General features: G+C 45.3%; 1 protein-coding gene, 1 long non-coding RNA gene and 2 other non-coding genes across 4 annotated transcripts in view; 1 reads left to right on the top strand and 3 right to left on the bottom strand.

Moving 5' to 3' along the window:
- Positions 1–18,078, top strand: part of TEX2 (testis expressed 2) — a 108,406-nt gene extending 90,328 nt beyond the window's left edge. The window contains exons 8-12 of the mRNA XM_061144389.1: positions 3,554–3,686; positions 9,409–9,534; positions 10,999–11,208; positions 14,666–14,786; positions 16,427–18,078. Of these exons, the coding sequence (XP_061000372.1) occupies positions 3,554–3,686; positions 9,409–9,534; positions 10,999–11,208; positions 14,666–14,786; positions 16,427–16,549 (713 nt within the window). The 3' untranslated portion in view covers positions 16,550–18,078. The remainder of the gene's footprint in view (positions 1–3,553; positions 3,687–9,408; positions 9,535–10,998; positions 11,209–14,665; positions 14,787–16,426) is intronic.
- Positions 18,079–19,715: 1,637 nt separating this feature from the next.
- On the bottom strand, positions 19,716–19,848 carry LOC133058195 (small nucleolar RNA SNORA76). The gene has a single exon (XR_009693300.1). It is a non-coding gene; the product is annotated as a small nucleolar RNA SNORA76 (small nucleolar RNA).
- Positions 19,849–19,876: 28 nt separating this feature from the next.
- On the bottom strand, positions 19,877–21,916 carry LOC133057636 (uncharacterized). Its single transcript, XR_009693062.1, has 2 exons — positions 20,195–21,916; positions 19,877–19,965 (listed from the first exon to the last, which is right to left on the bottom strand). It is a non-coding gene; the product is annotated as an uncharacterized LOC133057636 (long non-coding RNA).
- On the bottom strand, positions 20,043–20,112 carry LOC133058160 (small nucleolar RNA SNORD104). The gene has a single exon (XR_009693268.1). It is a non-coding gene; the product is annotated as a small nucleolar RNA SNORD104 (small nucleolar RNA).

Genomic DNA, 21,916 nt, shown 5'->3' with positions numbered 1-21,916 from the left:
GATTATAGGAAGCAGAATTTTTTAAATTATTTATTATTATTAATTTCCTTTTTTTGGCTGCGCTGGGTCTTGGTTGCTACACATGAGTTTTCTCTCTAGTTGCGGCAAACGGGGGCTACTCTAGTCTCGGTGCACAGGCTTCTCACAGTGGTGGCTTCTCTTGCTGGGGAGCACCGGCTCTGGGGAGTGTGGGCTCAGCACGTGCAGTTCCCAGGCTCTAAGGCACAGGCTGAGTTGCTCTGCGGCAGATGGTCATCTCCGAGATCAGGGATCAAACCTGTGTCCCCTGCATTGGCAGGGGGATTCTTATCCACGGTACCACCAGGGGAGTCTGGAAGCCGCATTTTAAATGAAATGCCTCCCAAGGAAGTCTTAACCTTTGTCAAGAGCCCAGAAGAAACAGTTCCTGTGCTCACCCAGGTGAGGAGTGTGCAGCCCGCTAGGGTTAGGGTGCCACTCAGGACACAGTGTGTGTCCCCACTTCACAGTGTCGCTGCCTTTGTCCCCAGGAAGAAGACAGCCTTTCTGGTAACTGTTGATTTCATCCTTCAGTTCTGCAAGGTGGGAACTCCTGACTCTCTTTATGTAACCAGGTGGTCTTGGCTTCAGGTGTATGTGCTCCAAGGTTTTCAGGGCGATTTTTGCAGCGGAATCATTGTCACAGAAACATGTTTTTTCTTTGCATCTAATGGTCAGATAGTCATCTTATCCTCAGCTGAACGCAAGCACGCCATATTAGGATAATTTGAGTGTTTGTACTTTGTGTCTGTATTTAAAGATTCTCAAACCATTCTTGACTCTATATCTTCACTAAGAACGAGGACTGCGCAGGGCCCTGTGGGTGGGTCTCATGGGACATACTCTGTTCAGTCACTTAGTCATGTCCAACTCTTTTGAGCCCATGGACTACAGCACACCAGGCCTCCCTGTCCCTCACTGTCTCCCAGAGTTTGCCCAAGTTCGTGTCCATTGAATTGGTGATGCCTGCAACCATCATGGGACATATACAGTGATACAAAAACAAGCTCTATCCCCTATGCAGAAGCTTGGTCAGATGTCCATGTACCATCCCCCGCTCCCCAGCCAGACAGGGCTGTCTGGCTGCCCGGTGCAGCCTCTTCCCTCTGGCCCCTTGGCCTCCTCTGGTCTGGTTCCCAGGAGCCACGGCAACAACAGCAAGCTAGGCTGCAGCCCAGAGTCGTGGAAGGAAGTGGGCTGGCGATGGCGCAGAAAGGGAAGAGCCCTGCCAGGGTGCACCGGGCGCTGGCTGTGCGAGCAGCGGCGTCCCCTGGTGCAGAGGAGCCCGGTGCCCGGAGGCCGAGAAAGTTCCAGGGGAACCCGAGCCCTGTCCATGTGACCGGGCTCCATGTGCTCTTCTGCCCTCCTTCCAGCCTCAGCTCAGGGGGGGCCAGGCCACAGGTGACTGACTGGAGTGTCCCGATGACCAGGGTGTGGGCCAGCTGTTTACCAAACCTTTATCCATATCCCCTTATTTAAAACACAGATGAACGCTTCCACTTTATAACAAGTAAAATTCTGGTTCTTTTAACATGACAGCCTTAGCTGACTCATGTTGTTCTACAGCAGAAACTTAACACACCATTGTTAAGCAATTGTATTCCAATTAAATAAACTACTTTTAAAAAATAAAGAGGGAAGCTAAGGATAAGTACAAATGGAAAGTTATGTATGACTCTGGAATTTTAAAACTTGTTAGCACTAAAAAAAAGTATGTGTGTGTATATATATATACATGTGTAATATATACATATATATGTATATACATATATAACATACACATATATGTATATATATGTATACACATATGTGTATATATGTATATATATTATATAGTATACATAATATAATATAATGTAATATATACATATTATTATATACATACTATATATAGTATATGTATATACATATATAATATAATAGACGTTATATGTATATAAATATGACAACCTTCAAAGGGAGTCTGAACTAGTAATATTTATTGGAAACCTGAGTAGGGTTTTCAAAGGAAATGATCCTGTATGAACACAGACAGCAAGCAGGTAGTTTGAGTCTATTGATTCTCAAGTTAAATAAAGCTGGAGATACACAAAAACAAATGACTTTTTTTTTTTTTTTAAAGAAATATCTTCTTTATTGATGTTCTGTTTATATTGAGTTTAAAAATCTATTAATATCAAGCCTTTTACCCGAATCCCCTTTCTTTTGGAAGTGATTAATGACTAAATATCTTTATTAGAGCAGGTGTGCCCTTATTTCCAGTAACAGTGCATTTGGAGAGCAAGCTAATTAATGATTTTTAAGTGTTTAACGTAAGCAAGAAATAGAGCAGTTTTGTGAGTTGCTGCAAAGACTTTCACAGCTGATCTGCATATCAATTAGACCAGGTCATTCATGGAAAATAATCCTTATATTGAAGGAAATCACCTTCAATTATGATAAAAAGGAGTTTGGTGAAAGCAAAATGGAAATTATTCTGCCTTTAGTAAGGAGTTATACCATTAATGCTTGTTGGCCAAACAGGGAATAGGTTATTTACTGTAATTACTTGAAAATGCGGCTATGCGTGAACTTGATTTTCAATTAATTTCCTGCTTCCTTTCAGATGTTATTTGTCTTATGAGTATCTGTAAGTTTATTAACATCTAAACACCCACTTGAAGGACCACATTTTGACGGGAAGTCCATGAGGTGGTGTGGTGCTTGGAGTGTCAATCTGTCCTGCCTGCTGAATTCTAGGACCCTGGGTAGAAGGTCATGAGATGACCTCTGTTTGCATTTTAGACATCTGGTCAGTGGCCACTTCTGATGGGCCTTCCCAGTGAAATCCCACAAAGCCAAAAGCCTCTAAGATATGCTCCCATCAACATGAGTGTCTTCTAAGGAACAGGTTTTAAAGCAAAGGTACAAAGTGGTTACCCAGCTTTATCTGGATAATCCTGGGGCTGGAACATAAATTCTTTTGCTTCCATTACTACACAATTTCCAGAAAGAAAAGGGTTGTAAAAGGTCTTGTCACCATCCTTATCACACCAAGCTAAACCTGAACCATTTTCTGTGCCCATCCCCACTTCCACTCCCCAAGAGGAGAGAATTTTAAGAAAGACAGTGGTGTGTCTTTAAAAAGCCCAACCTGCTGTGAAGTCTCTGCACATCTCCTCTGCCTCTAACCCGCTGAGACATCGTCCCGCCTTTGTCCTGGCACAAGCCGTCTCCTCCTGGAGTTTGTGTTTCTTACTAAGTGTAAGAAGAACCCAGAGGACCGGACCCTTCCATCTCTAACAGCGTGTGCTGAGGTCACTGTGATCACTGTAATGGGTGTTGAAATGCTGGCAATTTTCCAGATGTTTGAACTATTTCTAGAAGCTTCTCATTTCACAGTCTCCTCTCACATGCCTTGGTAGTACAGGCAGTATATATAGACTTACAATGTGATACCTACTTAGATACTTTAAAATATAAGTTTTAATACTGTTATTCGTAGTCATGTTTTTCTGGGGGAAAGAAACTTTTTTTTTTTTAACCCTTTCTCTAGGACTCTGGATCGATTTGGAAATGTCCTACAACGGGTCCTTTCTGATGACTCTCGAGACCAAAATGAATTTGACCAAACTAGGTAAAGAGCCTCTTGTTGAAGCCCTGAAGGTTGGCGAAATTGGCAAAGAAGGGTAAGGGGCTATATGAATTTACTAACCCAACCCCGGGGAACCTCCTCCTCCCTCCAGCCCTTGAGAAGCAGCTTTGTTGTGTAGTAGACCCAAGGTTGGATGAGCTTCCATGAAAGTGTTTCCTGGCCACAGAGGATTTCAGGGAATGTGTCCTGGTTTCATCCCCTGCAGACCATGAATCCCCACCTCTGCACAGTGCCTCCTGCCAGCAGCCTCGGGGCTGCACAGTACTGATTACCCAGGAAGCATCCCTGATTCAGATCAGCAGGGCAGGCTGCACAGTAAAATGCTCTGTGAAAAGAATCACCATCCAGAAAGTTCCTTCTCCAACTTACAGCCACAAATAGCAATATGTGGACCCCAGGACCCCAGGCTGAGGTCCTTCGGGGGTCTATCTGCTTTAATCACAGTGTCAGAATTATTTATAATTAGATGATTGATTTTGCAGCCAAGAGGGTGCTTCTAAAATGTTTTGAAACGCATTTTCCCTAAATAATACAACATTGATTTTCTTAGTAAATGCCTTTCTTTGTAGAAGATACTGCATCTGCCCTGGAGTTGTCTGATTTTGTAAATATTCCCAATTTTTGAGCCAGTTGATGAAGTTGATTTTTTTTCCCTTAGATGCCTAGACTGAATAAGCTGGGACCTTTTATGTTCCCACACACCTTAAAAATGACTGCTTCAGATGACAAATTTAAATTATATAATTATTATGAGACTGAAAAATTCTGATTAGAGCCTGCATCTCACATCTTTAACCCGTTTGTATGGAATGAGCAGTAAAATGATAGGAAATGCCACCAGGAGCCACCTTCCCAGCACCTGATTATAAACATAAGACACAGGCTCTTCTTAGGTGTTGGCTTTGTTATGATGCTGCCCTAATGCTTGTAATTCACACTTGTGGCAGACGCACAATAGATGGGGGAGTTGGATCATACATTCCAGAACATTCTTTCACTGAGCTGATTCTGATTTGTCCAGGAGACTTAACGAAAATGTTTATATTTTAATTACTGGAGAATCTCAGCTGCTGTATGCAGTCTAACCTATATCTGTGCTATTTTCCTTTCACCTTTCTACTGTTTGTTAAAATGTGTTTGGATTCGGCAATCTGTGGATTGTGTTTTCCGGTGAGTGCTATTGATCAGCCCTCCGTGTAGCATTTCATCCCCCCATCAGTGCTGAGTCTCGTGTGGACCCATGTGACAACCACGAGGAAGCTTGTCCTTTCATCACGTCCCCTGACATAAAGGCCCCGTTTGTAGACCTGAGAGGATTGAGATCAGGAGCACTTAAGAGGCTTTCCTTGATTTGGATCACCGGGGTCCTGATCCAGCCCTCGAGTCAAACCCAGCTTCTGTCCTCGGCTACCCCTCCCCAGCGCCATGCCCCGCTGAGCGCCATCAGGCCAGCCTCAGGACAGCAGAACTGCAGACAGCTGCCAATAAAACCAAGCACCACAGGCAGGAGCGGTCTTGAAAATGAGCTCTAACTAACCAGGAGCGAGACAGAGCAGGCTTAAATCAGGAGCATTTGTGCAAGGAGCCCTTTCTGGAAACAGCCCCCTGCTGCCCAAAGCTGCTGGGGCTCCACTAGAAAGAAGGGGGTCTTGTGGGCAGATGGGGCCCCATCATGGACAGGTCACTGAGATCCTTGCCCCTGAGGCGTCCCATGTTCACTGTTATTCATGCGGCTCTCCTGCAGCAATTTCAAGTTCATAAGACTCTGCTGATCAGAGGATGGACATGTTTCTGAGCAGGCAGTGCTTCTCTAGACTTCATGAAAAATATCCTCTGCTTTAAGAATATAATGACATTATATTTAATGTTTAATATATATCTAAAGTACCATTTTTTCCCCGGTGGAGTCTGGTATGTTTTGCCTTCCTGTGAGGGTGTTAAATTTTATGTTGATGTGTAATTGGCTGTCATTTAATTTTAAAAGCAAAGAAAAATATAATTCCAAAGCACTTGACCTTGGGAGAAAAAGGCCTGGAAAAATGAACCCCCCCCCCTTTTTTTTTTTTGCAAAAAGGACCCAAGTGGGAATCTGAGAGTTCTGGATCCTTGCCCCAGAAAAATGCCCCCACACGCACCACTTGGCTCATAATATCTGGGAGCTTCGAGAGCCTCTGAAAAGCCCCTCCGTAGCTAAGAGCCTAATCCCAGAAGTGATCGCATCACTTCTCAGTCACGAGCTGAGGAATTGCCCTGAGGCTGAGTACCAGAGGAGAGGCAGAGTCCCTGCACCTGTGGCTGGTACATGATCCTTAGTTTCCTTCAGGAAGCCCCCCCTAGAGCCGCGAGTGTGACGAGTGGGCCAGCAGCAGCCTTTCTCCGAGGTCCTCCCTTTATCTCGTGGCCGCCAGTCCAAGGCTCACTTCCAGCTGGGGGCTTGTCCCCTGTTGTCCTGCTCTGGCAGGGCCTCTGCTTGGTCTCACTGCTTTTGTCCGACCCCCTTCAAGCATGCAAATGACTGTGCCCTGAGAAGTCCCCGAGGAGATGCTGCTCAGCTCTCTGGAAGTCCTATTTATCACAGAAAGTCTGTTCCTGTCCTCACATCATCACCCCAAGGCTGGTGGTGAGAAGTCTGTGTTGCTCCACTCTAGTGAAGGCCTGTCCCTTTGAAATGTGGGTTCACTTTGTGCTTGCATACATTTTTCCTTTAGTCTTTTCATTTCCCCAATAGTCTTCTGGTTGTGTACGGTAGTTACGGTAACTTTGGGCCATAAGATGCCCAAAATGGAATTCAGGTGGTGAGCTGGGCGGTTGGAACTTTAGGAATTGCCTGAAGGGGACCTAAATGAAATGAGTCAGGAAGCAGGAATGTTCTGCATGTTGGCTGCTCTTTAAATGAACATTGGGGCCAGTGTTTCCTGTAAGGCACACAGCCTGTCCGTCCTCTATCACGGCAGCCTGGGCTGGTGTGCAAGTCCCGTAGGGGGCCCCCGACCTCCAAATTAGGCTACTCAGTGTATCCAAGTCCACCATCCGCTCCGAGGCCCTGATGTCCTGGGAACCCCATCCTTGTCATCCACGCTGTGACTCAGTCTAACTGTGGGTGTACATGCACACGTATCTGTAGCAGATGTATGGGCCTAATTTCTGTTAAAGAAAACGAACACTGTCAAGAGCGTGGCTCCCTCCAAGCAGTCGCCTCACTGGGCTGTTTAATTGTGCACCTTCACTTGGAGCTTTCTTTGGAGCTCCTTTGTAGAGCTGCCTCTGGTGTCTGTGACCTTTTAAGTACTCTGAGTGACAACAAATCATCCTACTTTTTCTAGATGAATTAGATATTTGACTAATTGCCGGGCATCACTCAGAGGTGCCAGTGGTTATGAGGCTAAGAAATGTTTGGTTTAAGACAGAGTATCAGTGATAAAATAATTCGCTTTTCCTACGTGTCTGACTCCAAGCACATTTCCAAAAAGAATTTTAGCAGAGGCAGCGAAACTGGAATCAGCCCTTTAAGGTGACTGTTAGAAAGGATAGGACTCTTATCTGGAATTCCAAGGTGTGTTTTAAAAAATAGGCTTATCATGTACTAGCACGCCTTATATATAAGAATGTGCAGGGTGTCTTTCTCTGAAATTTGTCATAAGTCTGAGATCACAAAATGCATTTTCAGTTATAAACTTGAATCAGCCAAACATTTAGCCCCACTTATAATTAGTGTTGGTGCTGCATAATACAGCTCCCTGGGCAGAGAGAAGAGATACCATTTAGCCACAATCAGAATTTCATGTCATCTGATCTATTTTAACTGATAAGGCATTGTCTAAATTATTAACTTTAAGCCACAAAATTTGTCCCGTTCTCTATCCTGCGGAGGGTTAATTCAGGAACCCGAGAGCTCACTGCAGTGCTCAGCCTTTGGCATCTTCTGCCTCAGCTCAGGAGGCTGCCAGATGACAAACACCAGTGGGGACAGGAGGGGCCAGTGGCCCTGCAGGCTTCACTGCGGTCCAGGACACCGAGGCAGCCTGTGGTGCTGTGTAGATTCCGTACCTGGCAGCACGCGGTCTGAACCAGGGGGTGCCGTCATGTTCCTGAGAAGTAAGATAGGTTTCTGAGAAAGGTCGTATTATCTTTGGGGATTTACTTCCCTGACTTTCTTCATCCCAAACCCCAGTGCAAGTTTTCTTAGGAATCATATTTTGCCTTTTATATAAAAGAAGAGCTCTGTGAGGGCCGCCCAACTCTTGAAAGGGCTGAGATGGTTTTGTGACCAGCGGACACACATGAGCATTTCCTGGACTGACCGGCCTCTGAAGGAAGGAGGAGGAGTCAGGTGCTGTCCCCGAGGCTGGGGACAAGAGGCCTTTATGTCTGCAGAGGGAGTTTCTTAACGTCACACTCAAGCCCGTTGGCTAGAGTGCGGGCTCTAATGTTTCAGAGCAGGGTTGAGGAGGATCCGGGTGTCCTGCCAGGGAGGTCCTCTTACAGCCGGGCTCCTGTTTCAGGGCGGAGATTTCAGTGCCCTCCTCCCCATGCTGGGACCTCAGCTGGACCTTCAAGGCCACACTGGCAGGTGTGCTCTGCCCCTGGGTGCCCTTGGCCCTTGTTGGCCAAGAGATGACTACCCCTGTGGGCTTCTGGTGGCCAAGGACAGCATCTGAGGAAGACCCCAGAGGGTTTCGAGTGCAGGAGGTGGGACCTAAGCTGGGATGCCTTCCCCTGCCTTGGTGATTTTGTCCTTCTCAAAATTACAAGACCGACCCTCTGCTTAGTGACCATTGATAGCGTAACAATGTTCAGAGACAATTCTGTCCCTTGTTCATTTTGTCCCCATCAAGTCTCTGAGCCTGAGATGGACCCTGCCTTCTGCCTCTCTGCCTCTCTGAAGTAAAGCCTCCCTTCAGGGAGGAAGCTGCCTTTTGTGGGCCCAGAGCTCAGCCGGGAACCCCCAGTGCCCTCAGTGGGGAACCTTGATGACTCGCCACTGCTGGTGATCCAGACCCTCCAGGCCTCTGGAAACTGAGAACCCACCCTGGAAAAATTCATGAGGAACATTGCTCTCTGGTGAAGCTTTTTATTACTTCATTTAAAAAAGTTTTAAACTAGTACTTCTCCTGAAAGGTTCCTGGCTTTCCATGTCAGTTGCCCCCTGGAATCCCTTGAGATTTGTACCTCTGGTCGTTGGCTTTTTCTGTGACCTTCAGGAGCTGGGGCAGGAGTGGGGGTATGTAATTTCACAAGGAAGCAGTCTTGAGCCAAAACTAACTTGGAGATGACTAAGCCAGAAAGCACAAATTTTTTGAACTCAGCCCGTGTCAGAGGACTTGCCTGAACATCCTCGTCATCCATGAGGTGGTCATGTCACCAACATGAGTTGTCCCATCACCCATGCAATCTTCATTCTTTCCACTCACCTCCCATTGGCTGCGCTGCACTGTTGACGAGATCACTGCATTTTGTGTGGACGAGATCACTGCATTTTGTGTGGACCGCATCACACTCTGACCGCCTGTCTTTCTGACGCATGCGCAGAATCCAACTCTCCCGGCGCAAGCCCTCTAGGGTTCTGCCCGGGACTGGGCGCTGGAGGGTCTCCCAGGGGACCAGGCCCATCCGGGGATTCTGGGATTAGGCCTCTTCTGTCCGGGTGACGGGGGGCGGGGAGTGCTGCCACCATAGCCATGGTGGCGGTGGAGCGTGTGCTCTTCCTAAGCAGAGCCTGCGCTGGGCGGGCAGCCTGGTGACTCTGCCTTGATCAGTTGCAGGCCCAGGGCCTTCTGTCTGGCCGACAGCGACGAGGAGTCCTCCAGTGCTGGCTCCTCCGACGAAGACGACGCACCAGAGCCCAGCGCCGGAGACAAACCTCTCCTCCCGGGGGCTGAGGGGTGAGTGGATCCAGTTTCTGGGGTCTCCCGCGGGCTCAGGGCCGCAAGTTGGGCGTGAGCTTTGCATCGCCTTTTCCCTCTCTGATCTTACTTCCTCCTTCACTTTGAGTGAATGGTTTTTGCATTAATAATTCAAAGCCAGTGGCTTAAAATTCCAGACCCCAAATCAAAAACACCCAAATAGTTTTCCCTTATTAAGAGAGTCTAGACCAAAATGGTTTTCTCAGGCCATTGGAGTAAATAAGAGAATGGAAGGGATGGTTAACTCAAGGACCATAAATTGCACAACAGCTCCCCCTGGTGTCGGTGGGGAGCATTACCTCCCTTCTTACGGGTCACGTGCCTCCAGTGATCATCTGTTAATAGTGCCTACAAAGTTGAAACATTCTAGTGATTTCTTTGGTGAATTTTGAAAACGTGGATCACTTAGATGACCTTTTGGATCATGAACTTCATTTTGGGGGCCTCTTTTGCCTGTTACTTGGACTGTGGTGCTTAGGCTGCTTCTCTGTAAGGATCTTTTAATTATTTACAGTGAGCAAAGAAACTGAAATGATAAAGAAACCAAGTGATTCAGAAGCATTTGTAAGAAAACATCAGCCTGTTCACTTTTGAAATCCTACAGAAGACAAAAAGAATCTAGACGTTTGAGGAGTTGGCACTAGAGTTTGTGTGCACTATTTAAATTCCCCACCTGACCTTCTTTAGAGTAACGGCTTTTCCCTACACACAAACATATACTATTCCTGACCTTTAGATCTGCGGAGGATTTTAAGAAACAAATATCCTCTCTTCTTAGGGCAGTCATAGGTAGATGTGGCCGGATACAGAAGCTTACTTTCTTGGCCTGCAGGCACATGATCTTGATGTAGCTGTTCTCTTTAGATGCTCCTAAAACTCTTTGACAAGTAATTGCTGCTCAAAGTTAGTGTGACACTATCCGAAAGGCAGATGTTTTACTGTGTTTTGTGGCCCTGTTGTCTTATATGCGATATAGAGACGGTGAGATTTTTTTCTAAGAGGGCACAAGATTTGTATTCCGTATTTGAAGGTTATTAAGGAGAGCAGGTGAGATGCATTCCCTGCCTGCACTGTGGGAACTTGGCCTGACTCTCCATCATCAAGACTAGGCTCCATCTGATGTCTACACCTTATCTGAAGTAGTAGTTCTCACCTAGGGGTTCTTTTGTTCCCCCTAGGGGACATTTAGCGATGTCCAAAGACACTTTATTGTCTTAACTGCTGGGAGATGTGCTGTTGACATCAAGGCAGCCCAGGCCTGGGATACTGCTAAACATCTCATACAGAGGGGCATCCACAGCAAAGAATCTCCCAGGCCACAGTGTCAGTGGCGCTGCTGTTGAGAAACTCTGGTCTCAAATCAAGTGCACACAGAGCCACCAAGTTTCTGTTTATGAAGGAACAAAGCCGACACTAACGCTTACCTGTCTCTCTCACTTAAAGGTATGTTGGAGGTCATAGAACAAGCAAGATCATGAGGTTTGTTGATAAAATTACCAAGTCAAAATATTTCCAAAAAGCAACAGAAACAGAATTCATTAAAAAGAAGATTGAAGAAGTCTCCAATACACCCCTGCTGCTAACTGTAGAAGTACAAGAATGTAGAGGAACCTTGGCAGTCAACATTCCACCTCCTGCGACTGATCGAATATGGTTCGTATGTAGAAGGCCGCTTGGGGTCAGCCAGTGATTTCCCCTTGAGCATGATCATAAAAATAATAGTCTGCTGACCTGTGACATTATGGAAAGTACCTTCTTCCTGGGAAGAAGCACTTTCAAACATTTTTCTTGGAACCTTAAAGTTAGTTGTAAATCTGATTCTGCTTTTCTTCTGTGAGTGGTTAATTCACATATAAAGATATACCTTCAGGGCTTCCCAGGTGGTACAGTGGTAAAGGATCTGCCTGCCACTGTAGGAGACACAGGAGACTGGTGTTCGATCCCTGGGTTGGGAACATCCCCTGGAGGAGGAAATGGTAACCCACTCCAGTATTCTTGCCTGGAGAATTCCACGGACAGAGGAGCCTGGAGGGCTACCGTCCATGGGGTCGCAAAGAGTCAGACATGACTGAGCAACTAAGCCTGCATATGTGGTATTATGCTGTGAAGTAATAATTCAGATTTTTTTAAAATGGTGAGAAAGATTCCTCTTCGAAATGTCCCTGGTGGTCCAGTAGTTAAGACTCTGGGCTTCCACTACAGGGGGCATGGATTCAGTCACTGGTTGAAGAATTGAGAGCCCATATGCTTCATGGTGCAACCAAAAATTAAAACAAACAAAAAAATACTCATCTTCACACTTAGGAAGAGTTAAAGTCAACAGGTGAAGTTTGTGAGATGAGCTGTTTCTAGGTCTTCCTCCTTTCTCAAGTCAACCCTTTCCACCAGGAAGAAGAGCTGCGATTTGTAGAACCCTTATTCTCTGCCTGGCCTGGGGTATAACTGCTTCACTGGGTCAGTCCTCACAGCGTCCTGTGGAGACAGGGCTACCATTATGCCCCACTTTACAGATGGGGATCACACATCCAGCAGAGTCCTGGGCAGTGAGGGAAGACTTCCCCAGGTCAGACCTGCACATTGAGGAGGCAGAATGTGTGCTTGGTAACTGGTAGATTGTGAAAGTTCCTCAGTCGTGTCCGACTCTTTGTGACCCTGGAATTCTCCAGGCCAGAATACTGGAGTGGGTAGCCTTTCTTTTCTCCTGGGGAACTTCCCAACCCAGGGATCAAACACAGGTCTCCTGCATTGCGGGTGGATTCTTTACCAGCTTAGCCACCAGGGAAGCCCAAGAATACTGGAGTGGGTAGCCTATCCCTTCTCCAGCAGATCTTCCTGACCCAGAAATCGAACCATGGTCTCCTGCATTGTAGGTGGATTCTCTCCCAGCTGAGCTACTGAGAAGGGTGTCCCAAAGAGTTGTCATTTGAATGAACCAGTGGGTTTTAACCCTACCTGCATGTCGCAGTCACCTGGGGACTTGTTAAAGCTGTGCCAAGCCCAGCCCCCATGATTCCGGGGTTGGGAGACTAAGCCAGGACCGAGAATCACTGAAAAAAATTATTCATGATCCCAGCAGAAGAAAACAACTATTTCTAAATCTCAATTTTAAGTTGGCAAGTAAGACCTATGAATGTGCATAAGGGTATATAGCGATTACATAAAAGACCTCATTGTACCATAAGCTACACTCATATGAAAAAGATTGTTGTTGTTTAGTCGTTAAGTCATGTCTGACTCTTTTGCGAGCCCATGGACTGCAGCCTGCCAGGATCCTCTGTCCATGGGATTTCCCAGGCAAGAATACTGGAGTGGATTGCTGTTTGCCTTCTCCAGGGGATCTTCCCAACCCGGGGATTGAACCTGAGTCTCCTGCATTGGCAGGTGGATTCTTTACCCCTGAGCCACCAGGGCAGCCCCTGTGAAAAAGGTACCTCTGTGAAACCAGCATGTTGCTGCACATCCTTGGTGTTCAGAAGGATTTGTAAAAATGATTACAAAAGGGTTGTTTAATGGGCTGATCATTTAATGATGACATTGGTGTTTTCCTAGTAAAAATTTAAAAATACTATTTAGGATTTTCTTTTTAAAAAGTAATATTTTCACTGGAAGAACATGAAAACAACAACAACAAAAAATAAGAACTGATAACTTTACCATTCAAAAATAACCAGATAATACCTTACTGTGCAGCTTAATAAAATTTAAAAAAATTTTTTTAAATTTTTTTTTAAATAGTAAGAGTTAATACATATCTTCTTTTTACTCCCAAGCTTTGACTTAGGAGTTACAAACACCCCTGCTCAATGGTAATTAAAATTAGAGGCCTCTAGCCTAGTAGCTCAGCAGTAAAGAATCTGCCTGCAATGCAGGAGACTTAAAAGATGCCGGTTCGAACCCTGGGTCAGGAAGATTCCCTGGAGGAGGAAATGGCAACCCACTCCAGTATTCTTGCCTGGAAAACCCCATGGACACAGGAGCCTGGTGGGCGATAGTCCATGGGGTCGCAAAAAATTGGACATGACTGAAGTGACTTAGCACGCACAGCCTAGTGCTACCCAGTGCATGCTTGAGTGCTGAACTATTCTTATTAATCCACAAAGATAACTATACATATTCAGAGTGTTTAGAATATTTATAGCAACTTGCCATTTTTATTGTATGGGCAGACCTTGTCTGACTATGCTTTGCTTTCTTGCACTTGCCCATACTGCATTTTTTACAGATTAGAAGTTTGTGGCAACCCTGTGTTGTCAGATAATAGCATTTTTTTTTTAAGCAATGGAGTATTTTTTGATTGAGGTATATACATTGTTTTGCACACCTAATAGAGTACAACATAGTGTAAATATAACTTTTATATGCACTGGGAAACCAAAAATTCACATGACTCTCTATTGCAATGTTAGCTTTAGTGCGGCAGTCTAGAACTGAGCCCACATATCTCCAAGGTGTACCTGGATGTTTTAAAACGTTGGTCCATAATGGAGAGAAGTTTTTAGTTTGAGAGCACACAGTCTCTTGACTGGATACCTTACCAACAGTTCTGAGTGCCAGCTGGCTCCACCGAGAAGCCGTAATAATCATAGTGTGGAGTGTGGAGTGAAAAAGCAGGTTACAGAAGGTTCTCTGTTCGTGTATGCGTATTAGGAGTGTGGGGGAAATTGATCGTGTTTCTCTCAGTGGTACTATCTTGGTTATGAGATCCAGAGAGAGACAGTGTTATTTCCTGCTTTATACGCTTTTATATTTGGGGTTTTGTAACAGATGTATCGTACTCTTATAAAAATAGAAACAAAAAATAACCTCACCATTTTAGGAAAAACGAAAACCAGAAACAATGCCCAGGTCATCGACATTTCCAGTGGTGTTTCCTGGCTGTCTTGGTTTGTCAGAACTGTTCCCCAGTCATCACAACCCTGGGTCCAGGGACACAGGGAGTTCACAATTCACCCCTGCTGCAGTGAAGTGTTTTTTCTTAGAAGGGATTTTCAGAAGAAGAAAACATTTTCAAGTACTGATAAAGCCTTTGTGTAAATGAAGAATGTTTACTCTGGGTACCATCCGCTTCTTTTCTTTGCTTCTAAATGTGGTTATTGTCTTCTTTTAAAAGGTATGGTTTCCGGAAGCCACCATATATCGAGCTGAAAGCTCGGCCAAAACTTGGAGAGAGAGAAGTGACTTTAGTTCATGTGACAGACTGGATAGAGAAGAAACTGGAACAAGAGTTTCAGGTATACCTGCAGTGTCATCTAGTATTTCATGCTGAGTCTAAAAACTCTGGGCAGAACAGAGGTTCTGAACTGCACATGGGTCAGGATCCTTCTTGGAAAATCTGATGAAAGCTATGGACCCTCATCTGGGGAAAGTACACATGTGATCAAACAGGCATGAAATTTCAGGTTTAGTTTTAGAAACCCTATTACTCATCCACACCCTGTTACATAGTCTTCAGAGGAAACTCAAAACATTGGGGTCAAAGAGCAAAATGACCGTCATGTCCCAGTAGGCCTGGCAAGGGTTAAGTCATCCATCTGCTGGGGCCATCTTTGGACTTTTTCCCTAGGTGGGGCCTGGAATTGGCCAGTGAGTAGCACCTGGGCCGTGGTCAGGGAAGTCATTCCTGCGCTTCTGTGGTATCCATCTTACCTTTCTACAAACATTCTATGTGCAGCTACCACCTGCTTTGGGAGTCCAAAGATGAATCAGGCCTGTCCCTACCCTGTGAATCTTCTAGGGTAGTCCTGGAGTTGACTCAACCAGAGTGCATTCTCCAAGCCTGTCTCTGCATTCTTCCACCACAGGAAATAGCAGTGTAGCTGAGGCCTTGCAATGAGCTATTTCTATTAAATTTTTATCAGGTTTTTGAGGCATAGTTGACTTTTAAGGTTTTATGGATTAACAGACTATTTTATGAAGAATTTCACCTTCTGAAGAAGACGCATATTACGTTTGCAGTAGTAGCTTTTCAGTCATTGCCTTTAAAATTATACTTTTTATTATTTAAAAACTATAGTATTTTAAAAGCTATATCTGTAATATAACAACCAATTTATGGAAAGCTTTATCTCCAAAAGAAAAAGCACTTTGAACCTAGTTAGGGGAAAAACAACCTCATGCCTTTAGTTCTTTTCCTTTTTCCTACGTGAGGAATTTGGGTGGGTCATCTCTTTTAAGAGTGTTGGGGTAGAAGGGTCACCCCTTTTAGGGGGCAGACTTTGGTGCATGGTATTTTCGAGGCAAGTTGGGAAGTTGAAGGGTAACTGCATTCTCCCAAGGCCACATGTTTTTGTTTTTGCTTTTGGACGAAAGCATTGCTGAAATTGAATACATTGCCAAAATTCACTTACATGAGATTAGTTTATAAATAGGCAAAGCACCATTACTGTCAATCACTGATTATCCTTTGGGTGTTCATGATAGTAGGATTTCTTTTCTAAGCAGCTTTAACTGGTTCTGGTTTGGGGGAAAAAAATCAACTTACTTTTTTGTTGCTAGGATTTTAAGTGCTAGGATAAAATTTTCTTAGAACATGTGTTCTGGATATAGTAGTTTGGAATCCTGTGAGCAGCTTATGCCAATTTTCTTAATGTTATTTATCAACTCGAGTAATTTTATTATATGTACATGAACTCAAAAGTTGCTTCTGCCTCACAGTCTATTGGGTTCTCATGTTCACGCACTGGTGTTGATTCCTCAAGACTTTCTGAATATCATAGAGGAATGATATTTGGAATGACTGTGGAATGTGTAAGAAGAGTTGTTTCATATGTATTTTGAAAACTTGTCTAAAGCCTAAAATTCTTATCAGAACACAGTAGGGCAACTCCCAGAGAACAGAGCCTTGTTCCATGTCTCTCCCTTCTTTCTGCAGAAAGTTTTTGTCATGCCAAACATGGATGATGTTTATATCCCCATCATGCACTCGGCCATGGATCCTCGCTCCACTTCCAACCTCCTGAAAGAGCCGCCTGTGGAGGCCGCTGATCAGCTGTGATGGGTGTAGTCCTGGTGTTCCCAGCACTAGGAGATAGGCTCAGTGTGGGGTTCTCGGCTGCCATCTGGGCTGTAGCACGGGCCTTTCCTTGGGCCAACGCTCGGCCCTCTGCCTGCTGGTGCCAGTCCCACCCTGAGGCGTCGAGACTGGGGTCCAGACTGCCTGCTGCAAAGCTTTACCTCAGCAAAGGAAAACTGGAAGGTCATCCCAGTGGATCCAGAGATTACTGGTGACTCCCATCCTGGCTTTTCTAAGTCTACCAGGTTTTGTTGTAGCAAAAGAGCACATTAAGAGCGAAGCTGCACAGCTGGAAGGCTTCCCTTTGCCTCCTCGATGCCTCCAAGGTTCTTGCTCAGGCAGCCAGTGCAGTAGAACATTTTCTCACTTCTCCAGTTGTGTGAGGCAGCCCCAGAGAACATCAATGTGGTTCCATGTGTGGAGGGTGGGGAGTAGAATTTTGTCAACTATGTCTTTGGTGATAAAGAGATGTGCGTAGCAACTTACTCTTATTAAATTGTGTGTTTTGGAAGCAAGTAGCCATAGAACATACAACTCTTAACACACTATCAGCTGGGGCGAGAATGGTGGGATTTATGTGTACATTAGGCAAAGCCATGAGATCAAACCATCCCATGCCTTCTATCAACAAGGTACAATCACCTGGTTTCTAACTGATCCTGTTTTCCTGAGACCCAAGCATATGTGAAAATGTCAAACACCGCACAAGACTGGATTGGGGTGGGGCCAGGAAGCCAGAGCCGCCTCCATCCACCTGGCACTTCCTCTGTGCTCTGGGAAGCTTTAAATAGGCATCTTAAATGCCTTGTTAACCTAATTGGCTAGGGATGTTTTGTGGGCAGTTTCCTTTTCTGATGGCCAAAACAGGACTGCTCTCTTATCATCTTGAGTCAAGACCAAAAGTTCGCTCAACATCAAACACTACAGATCTCAAAATTAACGTGACATTTAACGTTGCCAACTTTATTTTGTGCACTTGTGTCAGAATGTTTAGTTTACAAGTTTTAGGGCTCTCTCAACTGTATAATTTGCTTTGAGAAGTACACTCAAAATACAAATTTTTAATTGTTTAAAGCTGCATTCAACATCAGACTTACCTTGGGTGACTTTTGACAACTACATCTGTGGACAAAACTAATAGTGTTTTTTTAAACAGCAGCAGCACCTTGCCTGAACATGACTTTAAAGAAATTAATATATTGAAAGAATATATTTGAACCCTGTTTTGATTACTTTAATTGCACCATTAAAACATTTGACTTAAATTATTGGACCATTCCAGTTGGTGTACTGTTCTCATCGTGTAGGCCAATTTGCCTGTCAGTCCGCATGTCTTCTTCACTGGTCTTATAATTTTTGTGCAATAATTTAAGGCAAAGGACTAGATGCACTATTGTGTAAAGAGATTACACATGACTGTACCTTATTGCACTTAATCAAATAGTATGTGGGGGATTTACAATCGCTTGCATTGTTTCACAAATAAATATCTCATGTCAAATACTAGATAAGCATCCAAGTTATTTCTACTTAATCCTGTTTAGGTAACAGACAGAATAAACTGTGGCACAGAATCTGAGCCATCAGCTGCCAATGGCAGCTTCCGTTTCTTGAGTGATCACAGGACTTGTTCTGTTGAGGATCCAACATAGACCACACCTTGGTATGGGGTATATCCTTTGGTCGTGTCCAACTCTGCAACCCTATGGACTGCAGCCTGCCAGGCTCCTTTTTCTGTCCATGGAATTCTCCAGGGTGGAATACTGGAGTGGGTTGCCATGCCTTCTTCCTCCAGGGGATCTTGCTGATCCAGGGATTGAACCTGCATCTTAGAGCTCCTTCACTGGCAGGTGGACTCTTCACTAGCACCACGTGCAAAGCCCTCCTAGGCTGAGTTCACACCAACTGCTTACTAACTCTGACTTGGAGCCACCTCCATTATTAAGCAACAAAGCAGTTAAGACATGGCATTTGTGAGTACTTGCCTTTCAACACCTGCCGCTTTGTCCTTGGAACCAATGCTAAGCCTCAGAGACTGTTGTCATCTATGTTTTAACTACAAATTGGCACTTGCCATGTACCTCTCCAAGGATTAAATCCTGTGTTGCTGCAGCTGGTGACCTTCAACACCCACCCCCTACAAGTGGAGACCAGTAATAAAGTACTCTGTGCTCCAGGCAGGGACTGGTAGACAGGTCTTCAGATGACACTGAAAACCTCATGGTGACAACTGCCCCTGTGACTAGCAAAAGCTTTACGAGACTAGCAGGAAACAAGAGAAATACGTGCTCAATTGCATGCATTCCCTCACCAAAATCTCTTTTGTACTGACTTGCTTCTTTGGAGCGGTTCTCAGAGCTATGTTTCCTGGGCTGCAGCCCTTATTTTGCCCCAAACACAACTTCAGTCGCTCAGTCGTCTCTTTGCCACCTGAGGACTGCAGCATGCCAGGCTTTCCTGTCCATCACCAACTCTCAGAGCTTGCTCAAAACTCATGTCCATCCAGTGGATGATAAAACTCAACTCTCCCTTTGTGCACGTTTTTAAAACACCCAGAATGTGGATTACACCTGCAAGTAGGTGCCTATGTTGTGCCCTGTGACAAAAACCATTGGTACTGTGAGCTGTTCACTGTCTGAGGCATACCCTATTAAGTCAAAGAAAGTGAAGTCGCTCAGTCGGGTCCGACTCTTTGCGACCTTGGCCTACCAGGCTCTTTTGGATTTTCCAGGCAAGAGTACTGGAGTGGGCTGCCGTTTCCTTCTCCGGGGGATCTTCCCAACCCAGGGATCAAACCTGGATTTTCTGCATTGCAGACAGACGCTTTACCGTCTGAGCCACCAGGTAAGCCTATTTTAAGGTAGTCCGCAAATACCCCTTATCGAAAAGTTAATAAGCTCATGAAGTCCAAGACCGGGAAGCAGTTCCAGTGAAGTACACCACGGCCCTTGAATTGTTCAAGGCCACAGCCTATATCTCATCTCCTCTCCCTGCAGATGGCCATCCACACGGCGGTGAAATGAACCTGCGCATCTCACAGATCCCCATGAAAGGGACACTCGGACTCAGGGAAGGCACAAGAGACTACAGGACCCCCGACGTCTTCCCCAGACCCCCGTACCCCCCCGGCCCCGGCAGCCCAGGGCGGCCGTGTCGCTCGCGGTTAAAAGGGCCGCCGCCGCTGGGGCAGACGACCCCAGTTATGCGCGAGCACGTGCTCTGGCGCTGCAGCCTGACCCCCGGCGCCACACGCAGGCGCGGCGGGAGCTCAAAGGCAGCGCGTCGCGACAAACAACATCGGACACCAGCACCGGAATCAAACCATTTTATTGAGGGGCTTCGGGGGAAGACTGAAAAGCTGGGAGGACAATGACATCCGACGTCCTTCTCCGAGCCATCTGCAAGAACAAAAGCTGTGGGTGAGGAGTGCGATGCGCCCTCAGGCCCGTCTCTTCCCCGCCGCCGAGGCAGCCCGACTCAGACTTCAGTTCGCATCACCCGCGTCAGCAGTCTAACACGTGCTTTATTTGGGATGTCATCACCGCAGGCCGCCCGCCCTCTGCCCAATTCCCAGGCTCCCGAGACCTGGTACACACCTGCCCCGGGACAAAACAAAAACCATCTCACCTGCCCAGCTCTTCAGCTGCTGAAAGGAAAGGAAACTGGCCTGGTTTCTACTTAAAGAAGCAGACCGGATGTAGTTGGGCGGGCCTTACCACTATTGACCAATTGCAAGTTAAACTTTCTGCCACGTGACTGTAAACTGGCTCACTGATTGGCCGGGTTCGCTGAGTCCTCCAGAGTATAGAGTGGTTACATGCCAACCATAGAGATGGGCGTTAAGTGAAGGCTGTGTCGCGCAGTGTCCTAAATTCTGATTTCTTTCCTCACCTAGGTCACCGGCTTGGGAGTGGTGTATCTCTCTATGGTACACAAAACGGAACCTAACAGACAGTAGGGCGCAAGTAATGCCTAACCTGTTAGATATTCTGTTCCACGAGTTAAGCTACGAGCTGAGGTGACAAACTAGTCTTGCCCCTGAATTTAAAGTAACCTGTTCTGGCAGAAAAAGCTTGCATTTGAAAGCAGGTCGATGTGCAACCAAATCCAGACTTTGTGATGAATTCGCTTTTTGACCTTGATCATTTAGCCTTTCTGAGCCTCGATTTGTGAAAAACAGAGAAATCCAAAATAACAGTGGTGTAAAGGATTACATTAATGTCAATCAACTGACACATTCTAAGTGGTAAACAAATACATGTGTTTGAAGTACTGGTGCGATGCGGAAGGCTTATGTGATTATATTACTTTAATAAATGCTAAAATAGAAGTAGCCTACTTCGGAGGCCGAAAGGAGAGGTCTAACTTTGGGAAAGCTGAAAGTACTTCTAAGTACTGAGATCAAACTGTGAGGCAGGCACATTAATCACAATTGGACAGTAAAAATATGTCCTTGCAATCTGGGTTTGATTTGGGCTTCCCAGGTAGCTCACCAGGTAAAGAATCGGAATGCTGGTTAGATCCCTGGATGGGGAAGATGCTCTGGAGGAGGAAATAGCAACCCACTCCAGTATTCTTGCCTGGAGAATTCAATGGACAGGAGCCTGGCAGGCTATACAGTCCATGGGGTTACAAAGAGTCGGACACAACGGAGCACTCACACACTCTGGGTTTGATTTACTGGAAGAGGGAACAGAAAACACACAGGCACAATAATCTGGTTATCATTACTTCCTTTATGTGTTTTCCTTGGGAATTAATTTCCTTTTTCTCCCAACTTAATAAGGAAAGTTTATTGTTTTCTGTAATAATGAAAGCACTTCAGCCTGTGTTTGTAGTTGAATGGGACTCTTACTTTCCTTATTTTCTACATAATCTTTAGCTAAATTTCTAAATTCTTTGGTCCAAAACAATCATTATTTTGGGGAATGTTTTGTAACCTGTATATGATGTGGACTTTAAGAAAGACCCACAGTGTAAGATGTGTGAGCTGAGTTTATTCAGTGTCTTACTGGGGATTTTAGGCCAGGAGACAGAGAGCTTTGAGAAATTGTTGCCAGGAAGCAAGGGAGGAGCCAAGAAATACATGAATTTTTTGCTGGGGAAAAAAAAAAACCACACAAATATAGTTGAACATCAAAGATTACTGCCGTTCACAAAGAACAGCCATCTCAAGTTAATGATTTTAGTGCTTTTCTATATATGGGAAAATGCAAGAATCTGGGGGTTGCAGACATTTTTCTTTAGATGTGTATCTTAACTATCTAGGGGCCAGTATCCAAAGCATAGAATGCTTCCTGTTTTTCTTGCTCCTGAATTCCCCTCAGGTCCCCTGTCAGTGGTGGGCAA

The sequence above is a fragment of the Dama dama genome, chromosome 5, assembly GCF_033118175.1.
Source record: "Dama dama isolate Ldn47 chromosome 5, ASM3311817v1, whole genome shotgun sequence".
In the NCBI taxonomy this organism is placed as follows: domain Eukaryota; kingdom Metazoa; phylum Chordata; class Mammalia; order Artiodactyla; family Cervidae; genus Dama; species Dama dama.
This window is presented reverse-complemented; position numbering and strand designations above follow the sequence as displayed.